The following is a 23,193-nucleotide window of genomic DNA, read 5'->3' on the forward strand; positions in this document are numbered from 1 at the left end:
AAATCCAATCTGTCACAGGGCCCACTGGAAGTGCATCTTATCAGCAGCAGCATTGGTTGAATAGGTTTCCCGAATAGGTGGAGCCTGAACGAGTGAACAATATTCAGTGACCTGAACACTGCTTCCAGGTTACAGGGAGACTGGTGTTCGGGACGCTTTTGAAAAACATTCTAAGCATATAATTTTCGACTCACAGCATTGGGAGATGTGTGTAGGTGTTCCCTTTTTAGACCAATTACTGCATATCTTGGTTGCAAAGTATGTCCCCGGGTTATAGAAGACCCGACTTACGGAAATCCGACCTTACGAAAATGCTCCAGTAAATCGTGTAAAAAAAAGTTAAATGTGCAGAATTGTTTGTGTTAGCTACGTAAGCGCAAATTGTGCAGCGCAGTGAGGTTGCGGATGAATACCGCAGAGTTCGGCGTAGGGCAGGCAGCCTTATGCATAATCCCCTCCCTTTGATGCTGCTAATCCTGCATAATGCACGGGCATAAGTAGTACTAATCACATACCTGCATTTCCCATATCCCCTCCCTTTGATGCTGCTATTCCTGCATAATGCACGGGCATAAGTGGTACTGGTGGCATACCTGCATTTCCCATGGGTATGCTAGATTCCTCTTGATATGCGAATTCCTTTGTCGGGGCGCTCTTCCCCTTCCAACCCAGCTTAAATATACGCTGCCAAGCCTGGTGGTGTTCATTCAGACGCTGTCTTTCTGACAGACCTGTTCTTCACCTGCGGACGGCTGCTTGCGTTGTGGCCGAAACGTCGTGAGAATTATTTTATTATGTTTAATTTTTATTATTTTATTACTTCCCTTCGACGTGACTTGACCGAAAGAACCAAGAAGATGAATCCCTGCAGTCACGAAAGCTTTAAATCGAAATATTAAGGATTGGTTTGAAAGTGTTCAATAGGCAAAGCGCCATGCCATGAGATGGCTAGTAGATGGTGGTACAGCAAGTTGGTTCCCGTACATGAATTAGATCTTAACACATTCATCAACAACGCTTCCTGAAAAGGACATATACAATACAGTATATCTCATAGGCGATGTTTCGGGCAATGGCGCTTCTTCATAGCACCTCCGATTAGCACGGTTGGCTACGTATGGTGCAAAGGAAGTTCAACATACATATAGGAATAGAGTCTTTGTGCTTTTCGCCTTTTGATGTCCTCTGGTCTAACACTGTTGGAGACTCGGCTCTCAAGAAAGCTGTCTCTGGTGTGGACCAAAGACAAAGCATATACTAGCAGAGCATGCTTATTGTTTGCATGTTCACTACAGGTATACGTGCTTAATGCAGATATTATCCATTGCGAAAGGTTTAAGTTTGGTGTTTTAACATCTTATTGCCAGAAAGGGTAAAACCTATACTTATAATAGAAATAGAGTTTGTGTAAATTCTTACCCTGCGTGGGGTATATCTGGAGACAGTGGTGCCCTCCCTTGTGCCAAACAATCGTTTTGAGAATGCCATAAAAATATGGAAATGAGCCTTGACACTTAGCAAAGCTCTCCTGGGTGTAAATTAAGGACATTTACAGGATTCGCGAGTGGAGTGGTGGCCATAGTGGATTTTAGCCCATTTGGGCCACCGGCACGTAGTGCCATCGTCCCCCACCTTCCCTCCATCCCCAACTGTCACCCTCCCAAAATACCCGCATCAATTCGGCTCCAACCGAGAGGGGCGGGCGCCTATCCCGCCCCACCCACCTCTTCCTGAATACGGCACTGAAACCAGTGACCCAAGTTCGACACCCAGCTGCTGCTACTTGGTCATGAGTGGTAATCTCTAAAACCGGTGCTGGGCCCTCCCCTTCACAATATTCCGCACTGACCAGCGCGGCCAAGCAGCTCCCATGACTGATACGGTAGGGAGGGAGGCCCCCTTATGCAGCAATGGATTAACAAAAGGCTGTACATACAATGATAATAATTTGTCGTTGATATCGCGCCTTATACTCTGGGGCATCTCAGAGCACTTATATACAGGGGGGGGGGGGGTCCAGATGTGTTGTGGCCCCCAATCAATTTACCCCAAATTATTATTTTTTCCTTTGTATATTAATTTCCGTTTTAATAAACCTTGCTTTAGAAAGTTAAATGGGGATCACAAGACATCTGTATATTATGTGAGGGGAACCCCCATCCCAGAGTATGGCATTACATGACAGTATCCACCACTAGGTGGTGGGCAATCATTTTCTGTAAAGAGTGGTTGGCAGAGCTGAGCAAGACCTTAGGCTACATTTAAATTATCGTGTGAATCATTGGACTGTTGCCATAACATATACGGATAAACTTTTGAGCACACGATACTTACAGCCCAGATGTTGACAGTTGGAGCTCCCGGAGTGGCAGTTGGAATGTTGGGAAGGTTTCTGAAACCCCCTGCTCCCCGCTGCTGTCCACCCAGCAGTGTAAATGGGTCACCAGTCAGTCAATCCGCAGGTTGCGTGTGGTGGGGTAGAGTATGGGTACTCCCACCTCTCCCTAGGCCTCTGGCGAACGTGAAAATACTCCAACAGGGACTCCCGAGAGCTCCCTCTAGTGGAGACCCTTCTGCCAGCAGTGGCGTTAGCAAGGAATTGCAGGGCCGTGCCTTTACACAATCGTTAGTTACTCAGAAACTCATAAAACCAAGCTGATCTGTGCGTTACGAATACAACAAAACATCCATTACTTGCTTAAAATTGTTTTGTATGCTCAAGAGACACCCAGTAGACACGCAACCTTGGGCTAATGTGAGTCCGACGGTTCCAAATACATGCCAACATTGGGTCGAAAATCATCTATTTCCACACGCCCAATTTGATACGTACCCAGTAAACATTGAACGTCGGGCCAACATTAGCATGTGGTTGTTACTGTCAGACCAACGTTGGCCCAACGTTGCATGTTTACTTGGCATATGAATCGGAATGGTACGTGGGAGTATAGATTAAACATTTTATTATTTCGATTTAAAGCTTTCGTGACTGCAGGGATTCATCTTCTTCAGACTCTGTCTTATCGACAGACATGTTCTTCACCTGAGGACGGCTGCTTGCTTTGTGGCCGAAACGTCGTGAGAATTATTTTATTATGTTTTATTTTTATTATTTTATTACTTCCCTTCTACGTGACTTTACCGAAGGAACCAAGAAGATTTTATTATTTGTTTGCATCATACGCTATTAGTTTCCTTGACCCCTGCAGCCACGAGAGTTCGTTACACATCACTACCACGTTGAAGAAATAAAAATAATCGATTCTTAAATTATCACTGCGAGGCTCACCGTGCATGACCGTGCAGATCGAAAGAGCGAGCGTCAGTTCCGGAAGAGGCTCACGAGCAACTGGGTGAGGCCGAGCATGAGAAGGTGTGCAGAGCACAGACTTGCTGTTGATCGTGATGAAGTCTGTGAACAGAGAACACAAAGCGCACGTTACAATAAGATCATCCGAAGGGCATACCCTGCTGAATGTTTCCCTCTGAGTATTTGCCACGAGACCATTCGTTTGTCAGTTAATTTCTAACATCGTTTTGGGGTGCATTGTATTTTATTCCATTAAGGGGTTAAAAATCGTGTGTAGTTACCGAGTTCCAGTCGACAAATTGGGTTCACGTACTCAATAATCCACGTACTCAATAATCCACGTGCTCGTCACTTGTCAACAGTGCCCCTGAATGTAGAAAGAAATCACTCCCGATATGTCTCACCAAATGTGATGTGCGGAACGCATCTATGATATGAGCAGCTTTTGTGAAAGTCAGCGCTAAAATCCCACTCTCTGCTCTCGCCTCTGTGTCTTTGCCGGCAGGGGTCCCCTCCGAGCTCGCTCCACAAATCTCCGAAAGCATTTCCCTCAAACGGTCGCCCATGCCCTCGATCTATTCCCATTTTCGCAGCATTCTACGATTCCCCCTTTGGCCAGCTGCACCGCTCCCTTCTCTTACTTTCCCTCCACCTGCACTTTCCCTCTGGCCCTGACTCCATCCCCCTCTCTGTGTCCATATCTATATCCGACGCACTGAAGTTCCTCGGACCACTCTTTTGTCCTCTCTCACGAAGTCTATCCCTCCTGGCCCCATTGCCACTATTGCCTGGCCCGATAGGCCCTATCCCACAAACACAATGCAGAGTACGCATGCAGCACAACCACGACAAACTTGCACAGTGGTGTTGTTTGGCAGGAGGTCTGCATGGACAAAGCCATTTTAAGTCTTCCCCTTTAGGCGCCAACCTCTGAGTGCCACTTTAATTCCTGTCCTGCCCTCTTCCATCCCGCAGACGTGTTCCACCCATGTAAAACTCCTTTTCCCGATTAAAACTCCCAAGTATTCGATGGGCAGAAGTTTATTTTCAAAGAGGTAGGTCTGCTCATTTTACTGCTTTCAGAGAGACGTAGCCCTGAATTGGTCCCCCCCCCCCAACTGCGATTTGGATTTAAATAAGATTTCTTTTCCGCTGTAAAGCCCGGTGTGGCTCGGGAGACACAAAGTCGTTTTTCCATTGTCGAAACCGAGCCATGCCACCGACGCCACACACAATAAATATGTCATTAGTGCCTCCCCTGACCCTGCTAGGCTCTGAGCCAGATTTGAGATGTCTTGTGAGGCCAACCTACCAATATTTGGTTCTGGCTCGGAATGGAAAGTAGCCAGCGGTAAACCACCTGCACCGTGAGGGTTCTGCACCGGCTCAGCTCGGGTGTACCAGTGGAAAAGGGACACAATTCTGCCTGTAATACATCCCTCCTTACCTCCATCACTTGAGAGACCCAGTCTGTGTAGGCAGACACCCGTGTGAACACAGAGGGCTTGTGGAAAACGCTGCAGTTCTTATGTCCAAAGCTGGTGATTCCATACACAACCCATGAACCGTTGGGTTCCTGGCAACTCAGTGGCCCACCCGAGTCACCCTGTGTGGGAGGCAGAGAACAAAAAAGGCAGCTGTTCAGGCCGAATCTACGAGCATTCTCAGTGCTGTGATTCTACAGTGGTTAGCGCACTGCAATTCGGTATTCTGAGTCTGGCATGTTGTGTGTGCTGAGGTCAAGTCTCTGTACGATGATGGTTGGCCGGGCATTTCCTCATGTGGACCCCAGGCTGTGGAGTTCACTTCCACTGGATGTTTTCTCTGCTGATTCATTTGTAAGGGCTTTGTCTATTTCCTCACTACTTGGTTTTGGAGTTGTATTTTATTGATGTGAGTCTGCGTGCATGTGTGTGTGTTTTTTTCTACAGGGCCTTGTGACCTCCGGGTGAAAGGCACTTTAGAAGTGTCAATTATTATTACTACACTACGAACCCAGCGGTTTGAGTTTATTTCTTGGCCACAGATAATATCAGTGGCGATTTGAAATGTGAACCGGCCTTGCATTCCCCCGCCCCACCCCCGAAAACTGCTAGGCATTCACCAACTCATACAGACCAGCGTGGTGAAGTATGGCCAAGCAACCACCCAAGACCGACATGGTGCCGTGAGGTATCCATCTAACAGTGGATTGTCAGATGGCTCTAAATTATTGTTATATCATTTGAGCTTTGGGGCTTCCACTCAACGTTCAGATTGGTAAATGCGCAATATCGGTTCAGCCAAGGTATCTCGTGGTGGCCTATGGCTGTTGAGTACACAGATTGTCAATTCATCTATTCTCCTCCATATAAAATTATCTAATTGTATTCCGAATGTGATTTGGCTTAATGTTATTAATAGTAATAATAAGTAATTGTTAATAACAATTGTATTTTATACAGCATCATTCATGAAAATTGCATCTCAAACAGCGAAAATTGCGAATCAGCTCTAAGATTCAAGACTATTTGTTTGACCGTCATGAAGTGAACATTACTGTCAGTGGCAGAGCGAGTGGGAATTACTGCCCCCGTCCCCCCACCCCATATTGTGTGAACTAGAGGTCATTTTACGAAGAGATCTCAGATATGATGTAAGGGCACCTGGTATACAGGAGTTCGTGGGTTCAATCCCGACGCTGACACATGCATATTTGGAGTTTGCATGGTCTCTGTGGTCACGTGGATTGTTCTTCAGGTCCTCAGGTTTTTTCCTGTCCACATTTAAAACCAACATGCGTTTTAAGTATTAAGATGCTACAAATATCCACATGATACGCTATATCGTTGAGCTATCAATTCTGGCCAGGTTGCTTCTGAAAAAGAGCTATATAGCTCAGTTGGCCTTACCTGGTAAAATAAAAATTGTTTAAATTTCGATTTAAAGCTTTCGTGACTGCAGGGAGTCATCTTCTTGGTTCTTTCGGTAAAGTCACGTAGAAGGGAAGTAATAAAATAATCAAAATAAAACACATTATTTTAAAAATTGTTTAGTTTAGTTTACGTGGCCCTTTTCAAACATGACTGGTCAGACTTATCTGTGAGAGATGCGAATTCATGCTTTGTCTCATGACAAGACGCCAATACCACAAATTGGGATGAAATTGTGGGAAAAAGTGAAAAGAAAGAAAAAAAGTTACTAATTAAAGAGATATTGACATGAAATTGAAATTGCTGGATACCGGGTGTGCATCGCCATGCCACACGTGAGCTCGGTGTATTTCTACTTACATTGCAAACTGCGTGATCATCCCCAGCACAAATCAGGTTCGTGTTGACGTTGTGCCACCACCACTCACGCTGGCTGCACGTGAAGTAGTTCACAAACGGGAGCTTGGCCTCCTGCAGCACGCTGGGAAACTGACCATCACCTGCAATCAAGCAGCAACACGTAGTGTGTTATTTTTCTATTACCCCAAGTAGTATCTTCCTGGCTCCGAATCGTACTTAGTGTACTAGTTCCATCGTGACAGCAGAGAACCCAGAAATTCTCACTAACTGTTAACTTTTAACACTTACAGAGGTATTCCCTCCATGTAGTAGGCAGGGGGGGGCATTGCCACATCCCTTTGGGGCAGTGGAATGCTCAGTATGAGCTCCTGCATAGCTACCATAGTAGTAACACACACGATGTTCTTAGTTCACCTGGTTAAAGCCCGGACGAGTCTCGAGCCCCTTTTTTCAGAAGGTGTCAGCTTTTGGGGTGTAAGAGGTTGTATTTGTGCATTTGGAGAAAACCGCAGTACCAAGGAGAAATCATGCATATGAGAGGAACATGCATAAAGGTCTGCACAGAATGGCTTCACAATCCATTCCCAGTACTGCCATCTCTTGGCTATCTCGCAGCTCAGTAGGTGTGAGAGTTTCATAAACTGACGTGATGCAACCAGCACTCGCCTCCAAGTATAATAATTTCAACTTTGTAACGCCTCACAGTATTCGCTCACTCACGTAGTGAGAATGAGTCAGAGGCGCGAGGAAGCACAGACAAGCAGGAGGACAGCCACCCGATGAGCTTGCTCCAACAATTGCCCAAGCTCTGCAGATCTCTGTATATTAAGGTGTTATCAACCAATCAACATTTACACGTGGGAGGAAACTAGGACAACCTTAGAAAACCCAGGCGTGCACGGGGGGCAACACTCTACAGATGGAACAGGTGGAGTCCACATTTGTTGCTGTACTGCATCTCCTGGCAAGTCAGGGTTTGGCTCCTCCTCAACACCCACAGGAAGGGAGTTTTATAACATTTGCGTGATCCAGCAACCCTCGCCTGCAAAGTACCGGATCATAGGCATGCACCACCATACCCGGGTCACGTTACAGCGATGAAAAGTGTTTGATTTTATTTAAAATTCCAATAATTTCATCATGCAAAAATTTTCCTCATTGAAATTCTTTCAGTGAGCAGCGTGTGAATGCACAACATCGCGTATGGAGTATTTGTTGAATTAAAATAAAACTAAGACGGTTAATTCTCAAAGCTGGAATAAGCTGCATCTGGATGACAATTTATTTTTATTTTGGTCAACTCAGTACATTTGAAAACTAAGTTTAATCATGGGTGGGTATACGGATTTGATTTGAGGATCTCATACGATGGGTAAATAGCCACCTGAGTTACCTAGTCATGACAAAATAAGAGCAAATATTGTGTCTGTTACTAAATATATTTCTTCGTAACTACCATTAGCAAACTCTACTTATGCCAATTTAAAAACTGGTCCTCAGATAACGATTTAAAAATGTAATGCTCATCAGGCTCCATCGTGTAAGGAGGTTTGGTCTCAAATTCCGATCTACTCTCTAGCCTCTCTGCATGCTATGAAGGAGTGCCACGGTGTTACTGACAAATGTTTTTGCATATTAAATGTTGGGGGAAATAACATTTTTAACCCTAGATTGGAACCAGTAGGGAATAGACAGCACTACGAGCTGGCGGCGGCGAGTTTAGTGGATGTCGACACAGCCGAGGGGAAAGAGCAATGTCCCACTGCAACGTGGTTCACTGGAGGCTTAGACAACTGTGGATGATCGACTAGAAAGTGCACAGAGGGAAATATTACGTTCATTGCCAGAGCTTTATAAACGTTTCAACAACACACAAAAGCAGTGCACTATGTGTACATAAAGCTCTCAGCCTTGTGCAAAACCACCAGTTCCTGAGCGGTAGTGGCTATGCACGTGGCCTGTAATCCAGCGCTGTGGAGGCAGCGATGGTTGGTGGATCACACAGAAGTTGTCAAACTATCTTCCCGTGGGTGTCAAGGAGGTGCCGTACCCTAGTCTGGCAGACGGCGGTACAGCAAATGTGGACTCCACCTGTTCCACCTTAATGATTATTGCCCTTCTCTCAGCGGTGGGTTTTCTCTGGGTTCTCTGGTTTCCTCCCACATGTATAAACATTCATTAATTGGCTGATAACACCGTAATATTTGGAGGTCCACAGAGCTTTGGAGGAGGGGAGACTTTAGCTCTTGCCTTCCCACTTGTCTGTGGTTTCTCCTTTGCACCTCTGAGTCATTCTGTCTCTCTCTACGGTGTGCTGCGTTATGAGTTGAAAACTAGTTTTAATTAAAACTAAACTTTATTTTAATTTTACCAGGTAACGCCCACTGAGCTTTACAGCTTTATTTTAAGCGACCTGGCCACAAATGATAGCTCAACGAAGTGGCTTATCACGTGGACATGTATAGCAGCCAAATACTCGAAACGTATGTTTCTAAATGTGGAGGGAAAAACTGGAGGACGCGGAGAAAAATCCACATGACCACGGGGAGAACATGCCAACTCTAAATATAAAGGCGTCAGGTTGAGATCGAACCCACGACCTCCTATATACCAGGTGAGATAGTTATCATGTCGCTACCGTGGCGCCTCTAATCAAACATTATTTGTCAAATTTTCACTAATTTGGCCTGTGATCGCATTTTCCTATCATTTGCAACCTTCAAGCATTTTACTACTGTATATGTAACCAAGCAGGTACCCAAATATTTACTGTCTCTTCATGTGATTGTCACTTAATATCAAAACAACCCAAATGAATATGCATTGCATTGGTCGTGTGGTCGGTGTCATGTGCACTCACTCGCGAGGAGACCCCAGCCTGTAGCCATGCAGGTGCCGTTATCCCACAGCTCCTGCTCCGCGCGTGGCAGCACCGCGAGTTTAATTTGCTCGCTAAGAGGTGCGGGGGAAGATAGCTTCATCAGAGCGATGTCAAACCTGCAGGGTAGATGGCGGTGGAGTAGAGAGAACTCGATATAAAACGAGACTACGGTGCATATGTCACATGTCTGCCCCTCACCAATAATCCACCCCAACCAATTTAGTTTTTTATTGTCTGTAAATTGCGGCCGCAGTCTTCTCGTCTCGTTACAAGATCGTGTGGAGTGGTGGCACAATCGCTGTGCTTAAAGTTGTACGGTGTTAAATGTGCAATGTGGTACTCCACCCTCTGGTTGGATCATTATTCCAGGAAGGATGCACGACACTCAGAGCGATTGTCGACTTGAATTGCCCAGCGTCGTTGAGATGTAAGTTGTGCTTGCCCAGTACCATACGATAGACACGATCTGCCCTGTGTGCGGGGATGGGACCAGACAGTGCTCTGCATTTACCACCAAGATGAAATACGGTTAAACAATACCCATGAAGTTAGACAATATGAGAAAGCCTTCATCGAGAAGTAGCTTAACAAAGGGATTTAAATGTTTTTTATTATCACCATAGGATATTGGAGTCGAATCATGAGTGAACTACAAACATATATAAAGAGAAACTCCTATAATCCACGGTGATATGTGGGGGATCTCCCAGTAGATTTTGTAACCGGCGGTACACCGCAAATAAAAGCCAAACTTCCGCAGTAAAATTTCTGATTTTGGGATCTCTGGCCCTGTGAATTATATAGGAGTTGTGGACCACATGGGCGCTGAGAATTATAGAACTTGTGGATTGTTGGAGCATAGAATTTTCAACTTCTACAGTATTACAAAAATAAATTATCTGCAGACCTAGGCCAGATTTGAAACCAAATGTAGGCTGTGATTTGTAGTTCACAGTCATGAATTCGCTGCACTTAAGAAACCCATGCTTATTCAGTGGCAAACCAAGATTCTAAACAGGGATCTTGATCAGCAGCAAGGCCGTAATTATAATATTTATTGGGTGGGACAATCCCCCCCCAATATTCAAATATGCTCAAAATGTCCCCCACAATATATTGCTATAAAATAGATTTGTTTATATGATTGTGGTTATGGTTGTACTTTATTAATCCCTAATCTCTGCCATTCCATACAATGAAACATGAAAAGGTAAAAAAGAAAAAACAGAGCAATGTAATACATTAAACTATTAGACATTATTGTGAAACATTAAAAAAGTCTATCCTATGTGTAAGTTAATGTTTTAATATTTTAGGCAGGAAATGGCAGGAAATGAGAAAAAAGGGAAAACCCCTATTATTACATTTTAGTACTGGCAAAGGAGGTCTAATGATGTAGATGCTTACCCCGAGCCCTCATGACTTTGATAGTGCATCGTCTTTGAGCAGTACGCCTTCTGGCGTCCTCTGGTCTAGCACCAATTGAGATGAGGCTCAAAAGAAAGCCGTCACTGGTGTGGACCAATTAGTTTCAAGGACAATGCAAATATTATCAGTGTGTTTTTGTTTGCATTTTGACCACAAGTTTAATGCACACATGATTCCTTGTAAAAAGGTTTCAGTTTTGTTGCCAGAAAAAAGAGGAAAACCCCTATTATTAGGAAATGAGTTTTCAAACTTAGATTTTTCTGGTGGGGGGGGGGGACCCCAGACCCCTTGGAAGATTTGGTCCCCCCCAATGTTGAATCCATGGCTACGGCCTTGATCAGTAGTGTTGCCTGGGTGCTCTTGATACAGATAATGGCACATATCTTCTGAGCCACCTCAAGTCCCACAACTTTAATTAGAACACAGGTTCTGCCCAAGCCCACTTTACCTTTATAAACACTCAATGAGAGGTGTCATCTAACATGCATGTTCTTTAATCTGTGTTGCTCTCCTCGCCACTCATTGTGCTAATAAGGATGCACGTCTCTAAGCTCCTTTGCACACTATTCATCGTTTGTTTCATTTATCTGTCGATGTCCACGTATCTGATCCATTTGTCAATACAGACAATATACACGAGAAGGGACAATACGGAACACTGGACTAAACTCGCAATGGCCAGCAGAAAAATAAACGACCACATCTAAGAGGACATCCGCCATGCATGAGTTAGAGGGACCTTTGCATTTCATGACCATGATATGATGACTACAGTTTGGGGAGGTCTTCATCTAGTGGATTGTGGCCAATGATGATTGTAACACCATTGAAAATGTATCACTTTCGAACCGTTTGAGCTCGTGCCCAGATCGGTGGCTGCACATTTGATTTAAAGATAGTATGCCAACATACTCTAGTGTCCGCATTGCACACAACGATGGACGTGAGGCTTCTTCCAGGTGGGTTCCGTTTTATTCTCGAACTCCAACTCGAAACCTGTACACAAGAAGTGCTGACGCGCGATGTCCCCCAGTCCACGCCGCGTGGAGGCGTGCATCCGTACCCCATGGCTCTCCGCTGGTACTGGCTGTTTCCAGCCGGATCAGACGCTGAAAAACTGTAGAATGCGCATGCGTGCAGGGTGGGCGCAGCTTCAGTGTTACACAGCTCGTATAAATACTGTACCTTACTTAGTACCCCCCCACCCCGCGATCCATTAAAATTAGCTTGATGTGGGACTTTTAATGGGGAGGGGCTGTGGAGTTTCTCTCAGACCCTTACCTGACACCCTGTGCCAAACAAACACAACTCACTGGATGCAGTGTGCGGAGGTCATCACCCACTGCTGTCGCACGAGCGAGCCACCACACACGTGGTACCAGCCAGTCCCCGTCTGCGCCTGCAGCGACGCCTGCATCGGAAAAAAAAAACGTCGGGTTTATCGAGTTGAGGCACACAGAAGGACATCAAGCATTATATCCACAGCCGCTCGTGAACCGTGCTGGAACTGGAATGGTTACGGGGCTGGCCCGGAGAGTGCGTGTACCCGCGGCAGTTGGCTCTAGTGGACACGTTCACTGATGGTCCACCCCAGTGAGGCAAGGGTGAACTGTGTGCACTGTATAATCATGGGATAATTTGCACACGGTGGAAATTGACCTCTGTCCTATAACATTGAACTCTGTGTACTGAGACCACGCAAATGACGTCATCCCCACTACTCCACAATGGCATGGAGAGTATGCTGATGCCCACCCATTCTGAGGAGGGAGGGATCTTTCTGTTACCCTTGAAAGTATCCATGAAGAGGTGGGGATTAACTACCATATGGGTTTTTTTATATTATCGGGTCTGCTACCGTCCCTCATCTGAGTGATGGTGTTGTTGAGAGGGATGGGAGGAGATTGTGCTGATGGCAAGAGGTCTTATGCTCAATCAGATGAGTGGCTTTGGCATTGCATTGGTGATGTAATATTGTTGTGAAGCTGCCTGATGTGTAATTCCTTGTGGTTTTTTGCAGCCAGTATGCAAATCTTATGCTATGTACAGGTTTCTCTCGATTTATGCGGTAGATGCATTCCAAATAAGGGCTCACAAAGTGGAATTGCGTAGCATAGACTGCAGTCACCCAATCCACAATGCACAGCACGAGACAGCGGCATGCAAAGTGGCACATATAGTAGTATGCACAATATCCCACGTCCGACTGCATAGCGGCATGAGTGAATTCAAACCGCATATCGCGAATTTTGGGTAGAAACAGGTTAGCCACATCTAAATGAAATCGCACAAACCAAACCCCCCATAAAGCGAGGACAATCTGTAATTGAACCCCTTTACATAAACACCTAATGCTGGCTTGAAACATTCAGGCTGACCTGCTTACAATAATAGTGGGTTATATCAGGGTTGAATTATGTTGGGAGCTTATATATAATGACAAAAAATGCCTTCGAAAAAAATCCCTTTGACGGGTGAGGGAAACTTTAGATGGGTCATGTAGCCCACGTGCCCAGCCAACACATGCTCAATCAGATTTTGCTGGCACGAACGCCAAGGAGGATGTCACCATCACTTCGTGGGGAAAGGCAGCTGTTGCTGTGTGAGGTATATACCTGCCAGGGCCATGTGTGTGGGGCTGCTTCCACCCCGTTGACAATGCGGTTCTGAGCTGAGACATGCCCTGTTGAAGAGACACAATACGCTACAACATTCAGGTTCAAAGAGCACACCCAAAGACAACAATAACCCCGGTTTAGCTATAATAATAACAATACTTGAATTTTATATAGCGCCATTAATGCCAAAAGCATCCCACAACGCTTTACATTAATTATATAAGGACCAAATCCCATATACGCGGTTGGCTACGTACGGTGCGAAAGAAGCCCAACACACACATACATACAACGCAAATGAAATCCCTACTACCAAGCAAAATGGAAAAAAATATAAGAAATTGCACAAAAACAACAACAAATAAGTTATGAAAAGAAAGAAGTTTGTCAATTAGGTATACACATCCCAGACCACAATCCCAACTTACCAACCAAGCCAGATGGGGCGGCGGTGAAGTTTCAAAACGTTACGACAACTTAATATCAATTGGTCCAATGTCCAAAAGTGATTACCTATTTTTCAGCATATACCTGGTTGAATAAAAAGCCTTTAGTTCACATTTGAATAATATGTTGGACTTGTTAGATGTGTAGTGGGAGGGCATTCCAGACTGCAGGGGCTGTGCATGAGAAAGCTAATTCACTAATGGTTTTAAGTTTTATTTTTGGGGTGGAGAGCAGACCTAGAGAAGATGAACGGAGAACCTGGGGAGGGGAGTCAACTGAAATCAGAGGAGTAATATAGGCAGGGGCTAGCACGGGAAGAATTTTTTAAACAGTGAGTGCAATCTTGAAAGTGATTCTGGACTGAAAAGGTAGCCAGTGGATGAATCGTAAATTGGATGTAATGTAAATTACATTTTTTTTTTTATTTTACTAGGTAAGGCCCACTAATATGATGGTGCTTATGGGTATGAGTGAGTACTCTAGCAGCTGCGTATTGAATATACTACACGCGTTGAATGAGAGACGAACAAACATCATATACAGATGATTTCAATAATCCAGCCTGGAAGTTACACATGTATTAATTATTATTTCTGTAGCTGTATCAGAGAAATAATTGCGGATACGAGAAATCTGAAGATGAAAGTAAGTGGTCTTGCACATATAGGAAATGTGAGAAGAAAAGGAGAGGTTAGAGCCAATAATGCAACCCAAATTCTGTGCCTGTTAACTAACATGAAGATCCGTTTCAAGCAGATGAACAGTAGATTTGCTGATGTTGTGAGGTAATCGATTTTTCCCCCAAGATAACTTCAGTTTTAGAGTTATTTAGTTGAATAACATTTGCTGTGAACAAGTTAGACACTGCAGCAAGACAGGAATAAAGTGTGGAAATGGAATTTGAATCAAGTTGATTTAAACGAATATAAATCTGTGCATCATCCGCATAGAAATGGTGTTTTATACCAAAGCTTGAAATGAGTTTGCCAAGGCGGAATAATATATATGGTGAATTGAAGAGGACCCAGAATAGACCCTTGGGGAACACCATAAAGCAGAAGCTTGTGAGAGGATGTGACACCATTTCTAGAAACGTAATACAGATGATGAAAGTGCCTTAACATTCATGTCGGCTGGTTCGATGCCTTTCTAACCAGCCGACATGAATGTGAAGGCACTCGAAGAAAATAGAATGATCAATAGTCTTAAATGCAGATATGCAGAGGATAAATACATGAGAACCAAGGAAGAAAGAGATCCAGAGTCAGGAGAAAAAAAGGTAATTTGAGACAAGAATTAAAGCAGATTGGTTAAGTGATTAAACAAAAAACAGATTGAACTTGGTCAAAGAGAGTAATGTTAAAGAAAACGGTTAATTAGATTATCGTATATGGCACGTTTGATGACATTCGGTAAGAATGGAAGATTTGAAATAGCGTGGTAGTTTGCAGGCATATCAGGATTAAGTGATGGATATTGAAGAACTGGGGTGACAGCAACTACCTGAAGTTGCAGATGGAAATACCAGGGGGCATAGATATTCTTTCATAACTAGCCTTTTGCCCATCCAAGGACGGGTGTATTGCAGTAAATCTGAAACTTGCAAGTGAATAGCAGACCGCGACGTGATACTGCATTAATGCGTGTGCAATTTTTTAGGGTGCGATGACACAAACCTATTTCATTTTAAAGTTATAATCTCTTATTCTTTGTGTCTTTCGGTAAAGTCACATAGAACAATTTTTTTTACAAAAAAAAACGACATTTCGATTGCAACACAAGTTATCGTCATCAGGAGAAAAAAAATAGGGGGAAAGCTGCTGAGGCAGGCTGTTTTAGAGGTTTGAAATGTGTGTAGCCCTAGGGTCATAAACGAAGTGGGCGGGGCTAGTGATGTTAAAGCGAGACATTTGCATGTTAATGTAAGATGGGAGAGCTACCTCCACGACGAGAGCGCGGATGTTGCCATTGTATTGTGAGAGATTAGCATGTCAATGTCAATGTAAAATCGAACCAACCAAGCGGTTTTCCTTAAAACCCTCTGTTGCTAGACCATCCAGATTGTAGGGCTTACCAAAATTCCATGAAGAAGGCACACCACTTCGTCCTATCGTCTCCACCATTGACTCACCCACCGACAAACTGGCCTGATGTCTGTCTGAGACCTTACAACCATTCACTGGTAAGACCACCTCAGCTGTACTTAACTCAGCTCACTTGGTATCATTAAATAAGGACATCTCACTATCTCCATGTGATTTGCTCGTTAGTTTCGATGTAGTCTCTTTGGTTACCAAAGTTCCTGTGCCTGACACAATTGCAATCATTGAAGATGTGGTCCAACAAGGACTGAATGCTGATGTACCGGTCCTGGTTAGACACTGCCTCACCAACATTTACTACACCTGAATGGAACATTCTACAAACAAGTTGAAGGTACCCCAATGGGTTCTCCCTTATCTCCAGTTGTAGCCAATGTTTCATTGCAAATTTTGAGACAGATGCCATCCAGGCATCCACTCTATATCCGTCCTTGTGGAAGAGGTACGGAGATGACACGTTCGTCATCTGGCCACATGGCCTAACGGCTCTGAACCAATTCCTCAACCACATCAATTACATACACCCAGCCATCAAATTCACCATGGAGGTAAAAAAGGATGTCAAGTTACCATTCTTGGATGTTTTAATCGAAAAGAGACCAGATGGCTCAATAGGAAACTCTGTCTACAACAAAGCCACCCATATGGATGCCTACCTAAAACCTGACTCCCACCACCATCCATCTCAGAATAACTCCCTCATCAAAACTCTACACCATAGAGCTCGATGTATGTCCGACCATCACCACTTAGCCAGTGAACTGGAACACGTACACCAAGCTCTCAAGATGAATGGATATTCAGACTACACAATCCATTGGAAAGAACCATCTGAGGACCCAATCAAAACCATCACCTTGCCATACATAGCAGGGGTCACCAAAATATTTCCAAAATCATGAGCAAACACAAGATCCAGGTTCGATTCAATACAGCACGTAAAATTCGTGATCTGATCCCATCTTTGAAGGATGTGATGCCTGACATGTCTCGTGGGTTAAATGACTAGAGGAGAGTCTCTCTGAGGCAACATGTATTTATTTAAGAATGATTACTTAACACAAAGGGGTAATGCCCCCTTACACCCGATACACTAAGGAACTAGCCCCTCCAGACTAGTACGCATCTCACTTAGCTAATGTACACGCTTCTTGAGTGAAGCTGGTCTTCACTGGTGTAAGCTTGAGCCGACCCTTGCGAGGGGTACGGCTCTGTACATTGGGCTCTTCTCTTCCAGGAGGCTCTTCGGTCTTCGGGTGGACAATGACTGCCAGGACCGTTCAGAGGTCCGGCTTTTATGCAGGGCCATGGCTCGCTCCGCCCCGGCCACGCCTTCCTTTCTGAACCTTCCAGCAGGACCTGGGGGTGATGTCATCCCCCAGCCCCCTCCTGGGATCTGGGGTCTGCATCTCTGGTTACTGTGGGCCATAGTCCCTTAACACTGTGGCTCAGCCCCTCTTCCGCCCCCTATCGATACTACCGGCTAACAGCGTGGGGAATGCACAATAATACCTCTACACATGCAATACTCCAGCGTCTACAAACTAAGCTGTGTCTACAGCAGTAGTTACATTGGGGAAACTAAGCGACATGTCTCGGACCGTGTTCATGAACAAAAGGCAGATCTGAAACATGGCAGGACCAATACCTCGGCCGTGGCTGATCATTGTTTTAATGCGGTGGGCTCACACGAAATTGATTTCTCCAAGACAAAGGTACTCTGCAAACCCACTGGTTATCAACAAAGATTCGTTCATGAAGCCATCCAGACATATAGACACAATCTCAACCGAGAATATGGGTACAAACTGAGCAATCATTGGAAGGACGTTATTAACCAGTTTAAGTCATAACTGGCTGTGATGTTTCCATCCTACCTTCCGATATAAGTAGTTATTTGTCCTCGATGTGGCGGCGGTTCTGCGATCTTACATTGACATGCTAATCTCTTACAATACAATGGCCACCTCTGCACCCTCGTTTAGGAGGTAGCTATCCAATTATATATGGAAATTTCTCACTTTAAGATCACTAGCCCTGCCCACTTCGTTTATGACCCTTGGGTTACACCAATTTCAAACCTCTAATACAGCCTGCCTCACGGCAGGTGTGGGGGTGTGCATACACAGGAATTTCCTGTATTGATGTTGAGTTTGGTCACGTAACCAGGAAGTTACGATTTGACATTCTCTAAGCCATGCGGCAGGGTGTCAGCCATTACACAGAGTACAAAATGGAGGCACAAATAGCGTCTCAGTGAAGACAGGTACATCTGTTCATTGTAGGACTTTAAGAATCATTGTCTGTAAGTTCGTTTATGTTCTTATAATAAATAATACTGGGAATGCTCTTATAATGTTAGGATGGCCGTTATAATGCTGTAAATGCCTTTATAATGTTGTTAAATTGTTATAATAAATATGAGGCCTAGTTAACAACGAAGCCTGCCACTTGCATTATTGTGAATGTTACTTTTAATTGAATAAGTCGAGTCAGACTTGTACCCATGTAACCTTATTGCGATCTTGAGAGCCAGGATGACGAAATATGTCATCCACAGTTCAGTGTTATGTGCAGTGCTGTACATTTAGGCTACAGTATGGTGATTACACGATGTGCCCTTATTTAACACAGTAGCTTATTCTCTTGTATAGCTATTCAGTACTAATGTAGATGCCTGGTCCATCCAGGATCTATTGTTGAGTTTCATGTTATCTAAGACAATGTTATGATGCTGTAGTGTTCATTTATTGTATTGATATTTCCAAATATTAACAGATCCTGTATTTTGTGCTGTGTTTTCCCATCAGTTTTAACTCATTCAATTCATTAAATACGTTTGGAGTCGGATGTTCACCCTGGCTCTGAAGGTGTATTGAATACGAGGTTATCTATTCAGATAGTGGTGCAACGCAGCGCAAAGCGAGGCCGAGACATCAACTTTCCCCCTCTTTTTTCTTCCTGATGACGCTTCTTACATTTACATGCAAATTTCTCACTTTAACATCACTAGCACTGCCGACTTCGTTTATGACCCTTGGACTAAACCCATTTAAAACATTAAAACATCCTGCCTCAGCAGCTTTCCCCCTCTTTTCTTCTCCTGATGACGATTGATTGTGTTGCGATCGAAACATCGTAGTTTTTTGTAATTTCTTTGTTCTACATGACTTTACCGAAAGACCCAAAGAATATGAATTCCTGCAGTCAGGAAAGCTTTAAGTCAAGATTTATAATCCCTTATTCATCATGACGTCCTTTTTACTTTGATGTCTCAATAACGTTACGGAGATCGCGTGACGTGAGTGTACTGCCTTTGTAGTGAGAGTTGTAAGTTGACGCCGAGGAGCGGGGAGGAGGCGCCTCGGCCCCCCATGTGGAGTGACGTCAGCCGATAATTATTCTGAATTGGGGGGGGTGTCCATTTGGAGGACATCACCTGCTCATAATTATTAATGAGGGGGGCTATTCGATGTGGAGTGACGTCACTTGCTCATGATTATTAGTGAGGGGGGGAGTACTCCATATTGAGTGATGTCACCTGCTCATGAATATTAATGAGGGGGGCTGGTCGATGTGTAGTGACGTCACGAGCGTTAAGGAGAGACATTCCTGGGTGATTATAGTAGGAATGATCAAGAGTCCCATTAGGAGAGAATGTTAACGTAGTTGAGGACTTTGTGTCCTTGGGCAGTGACGTTCAAAATGCAGGGGTCTATGAGAAGCAGTTAAAGAAGGGTATTGCTAGAGCAGGGCAGGGTTGTGATGGGCTACATAAACGACTTTGGAAGTGAAGAGAGATAGGGCTGAGTGTAAAGAACAGGGTATTTGAGGCAGGAGTGCTCCATGTGTTACTGTATGGCTTAGAGATCTGAACTCTAATTAAGCAGCTTGAAAATGAATTGTTGTTGAGCCCAGCTGTGTGAGGCTGGGAATTCCATGGCAGAATGGGATAAGCAATGCAGAAGAAATTAACATTGTAGACAAGTGTTTTGGTGTTGGGTGGGACGTGTGCCGGGCGGAGGAGGGACAATTACTGCGATAGGCATTGGAGTGGTCTCCACGAGTCCAACGACCAAGGGGAAGACCTAAGAGCGGACGGTGGGAAATCCTGAGGGTGGATAGTGGAAGTAACGTATCTACTGTGCAGCAGCTGTATATTCTGGCAGAGGGTAGAAGGTGTTGGCGAGGTGTGGTGGCGTTAATGGCTTTGGCCAAGATGACATCCCGATCTCGAGTTCACACTTGAAAGGGGGCCTGTGCGAATGCAAGTTGAGGATAAACTCCACCAATACATCGTCTCTCCAGGATCGCTTATAATGAGTCGGGCCTCAAACTTTGGGGCAAGTCAAAAATGGGGTCAAGCGAGACTGGATCACGTCCAAAGAATTTGGAATTTCCACAAACGACTCAGGACCACCAACAAAGATGAGCACTTTGACTGCCATCATATGACTACATTATATGATGAGCATTAAAACATGAAAGCGATGCCTATAACTTCTGATTGTCATGTGTAAAATCGCTAAAAATAGGCGACTTCATTTCATCTCACTCTTTGCTCCCTCTGTGCAGATATTAAAACTTGAGAGACTGTAGTGTGTGGCGTCACACAAACACGTTATTGCTTTGAGACTTTGAACCTACAGTAGTTAAGTGTAGCAATGTAACGCTAAAACCACAGTGGCTTGATTCCCCGCCATGGTTAACAACAGCAGCAGGTGATGTGTGAAACGAACCTAGGCACTTACATTTATCAGATCACACCGTGCAGCGTGGTGAAGTATTGTCAAACAACCCCAATGACCAACGGTTATGACCTTCCGTTTCACCTCTCCTATCAGATTGTTACCTCTCCATTCTGCCTTCGTTTCCTACCTTTCTGCCCTCCCACCTCTCATCTTAACATAATGTATGTAGCGTCTTAAGTAAGGCGCTTTACAAAAAAATTAAGAACGGTACTAATGCATGTCATGGTGGAGATGAGGTGAATAAAATACATGGGAGGAAGCGACGGGCAAATCTGTGATGCGTGAATTCGGTGAAAGCGAAATTGATGGCAGTAAATGATGACGGATTGAATGAATGAGTGATAGCCATATCATAATAATTATAATGCTATTCATTACGCACGCAAATTTGTGGACGTAACAGGAATATGAAGAGCGAACAGGAACGGTGGTGGTTACGAGAGGGAGATTAAAGGGTCGTGGGGTGAGCTCTGGAAAATAAGTGAGTTTTGCTGTGAATCCTATACACATTTTTTTATATACACGCGCCTATTACACTTGGAAATGGGCAAGCTATTTTTCCCCATAGGCCATTAACAGAAAAAAGCGAAGGTCATGAAAGAATTCACAACTGGCCATGATTTCAGGTTTGAGGCGTGTAGATGAGATGCGGTTGCGAAAACCACATGGATATCGAACTTCAAACCAACTTTACCACGGTGCTAATGCACGAGTAGACATATATACACTCTATTACTACTCGTCTTCACGCTCGCCATCTGTGTCCTGACCTCTCCCGCTATACAGGCCACATAGCCCCTTGTCTCTGGTCTCGTACCTCTTGGGCGCCTGCACATGTACATGGCACCAGCATAGTCTGGCTGGGGGACCAATTTGTAGGCCATCAAAATGTTATACGCCAGTAGCAACATTCACGATACATTTCAGGGTGTCCCTAAATAACCTCAACCTGCATAAGATTACCGCCCACTGTCATTTCCAATCTCCCGGATAAACCTGTACCCATCTAATAATGGTTGTAGAGTCAATAAATGTATTCGATTCTACAACCTTTAGTTTGAAAATCTGTTGAGGTATAGACAAACTATATAATGTTTACCTGGTAAGGCCTACTGAGCTATACAGATATTTTTCAGAAGCGACCGAGCCACAAATGATATCTCAATAATGTGGAACTTTAAAACAGCCAAATACTCTAAACGCGTGTTTCTAAATGTGGAGGCAAAACCCGAAAGACCCCGAGAAAAAGACAAGCGACCATGGGGAGAACATGCAAACTCCAAATGTCCATGCGTCAGGATCGGGATCGATCCCACGACCTCCTGCATACCAGGCGAGGTAGTTCACATCTCGCCACTGTGGAACCCCAACTCCAAGCCTAACCCGGGGGTAATAAATATCACACGGCAAATGGTGACTGGGGGCAGCGCACATTCTGGGGAGTGCGAATTACATGCAGCACGGCACATTACTATCACAGTAGAGCGGGACAGCCAGGGCTAGATTAACCCATATCCGACCCGGTGGCTGAGCAGCAGAACCAGCAGCTCGCAACCGAAAGGTTCAAATTCTGGTTGCAGGGACTGACAAGCCCATCATCCCTCTGGGTTCGATACAATTACTAACAGTCGTCTCAGAAGTCAACAGTGATTTTCCTATGGATAAACACGTCTCCCCACCAGAGGAAATGTTGAATATCCACCAAAGGCTCACAGGGTTGTAAAACAGGAGATAAGTGCCAGCTCAATACTCATTTGAGTAGAACATCACTTTGAACTTGTGATTAAATTACTGGTTGGCGTTGGTTTAAAATGCTTTACTGATTCGTGAGTATTCTTAATGAGAACAGCACTTACCCATTGCCCCAAGAGCCACATAGATCAGAAGATGATGGAGCATGACGGGTTCTTGCTGCGAGTCTCCTGAACTCTGTGCAGTAATCCTCTGTCTGTTACAAGGCTCCCTTAGAGACTGGCACGATTTGTTTTTTCAATGTTTAACGTTGGGTTGTGAACCCCTATTGCACAGCTTGTAAACACACCTAACACGTAAAACATTACAACACCCCTTTATTTGCATATGCTATGTAAATAATACAATGCAAAGGTGGTGCTGAATGTGTATGACGACACGTATTATCTTTTGGTCTATATCCAGTGTTACGTTTGCTTAGAGCAGGGGTGGGGAACGTCCGGCCCGCGGGCCGTATAAGGCCCGCGTAATCATTTTGTCTGGCCCTGCCAAGGCAGCCGCAGGCGGGACTCGAAATTCAATCAATCTAGGAGCTTTTTTCATAGCAACATAAATTTATATTAAGTGAATCCTAATAATAACGTAAATTTTGATGGACAAGCAAGGAATGTCTATTATGGGATAGACAGGAC

At 44.4% G+C, this 23,193-nt stretch overlaps 1 protein-coding gene across 1 annotated transcript; it reads right to left on the minus strand.

Moving 5' to 3' along the window:
- Nucleotides 1-3,322: 3,322 nt before the first annotated feature.
- LOC144948925 (chymotrypsin-like elastase family member 2A) lies at nucleotides 3,323-22,708 on the minus strand. The gene is made up of 8 exons (XM_078878662.1): nucleotides 22,666-22,708; nucleotides 13,507-13,574; nucleotides 12,205-12,302; nucleotides 9,809-9,934; nucleotides 9,443-9,579; nucleotides 6,583-6,722; nucleotides 4,758-4,916; nucleotides 3,323-3,412 (listed from the first exon to the last, which is right to left on the minus strand). Exons 1-8 carry the CDS (start codon nucleotides 22,706-22,708, stop codon nucleotides 3,323-3,325), a joined length of 861 nt encoding a protein of 286 aa, XP_078734788.1.
- Between the last annotated feature and the right edge of the window lie 485 nt (nucleotides 22,709-23,193).

This window comes from Lampetra fluviatilis, chromosome 3 (assembly GCF_964198595.1).
Source record: "Lampetra fluviatilis chromosome 3, kcLamFluv1.1, whole genome shotgun sequence".
In the NCBI taxonomy this organism is placed as follows: domain Eukaryota; kingdom Metazoa; phylum Chordata; class Hyperoartia; order Petromyzontiformes; family Petromyzontidae; genus Lampetra; species Lampetra fluviatilis.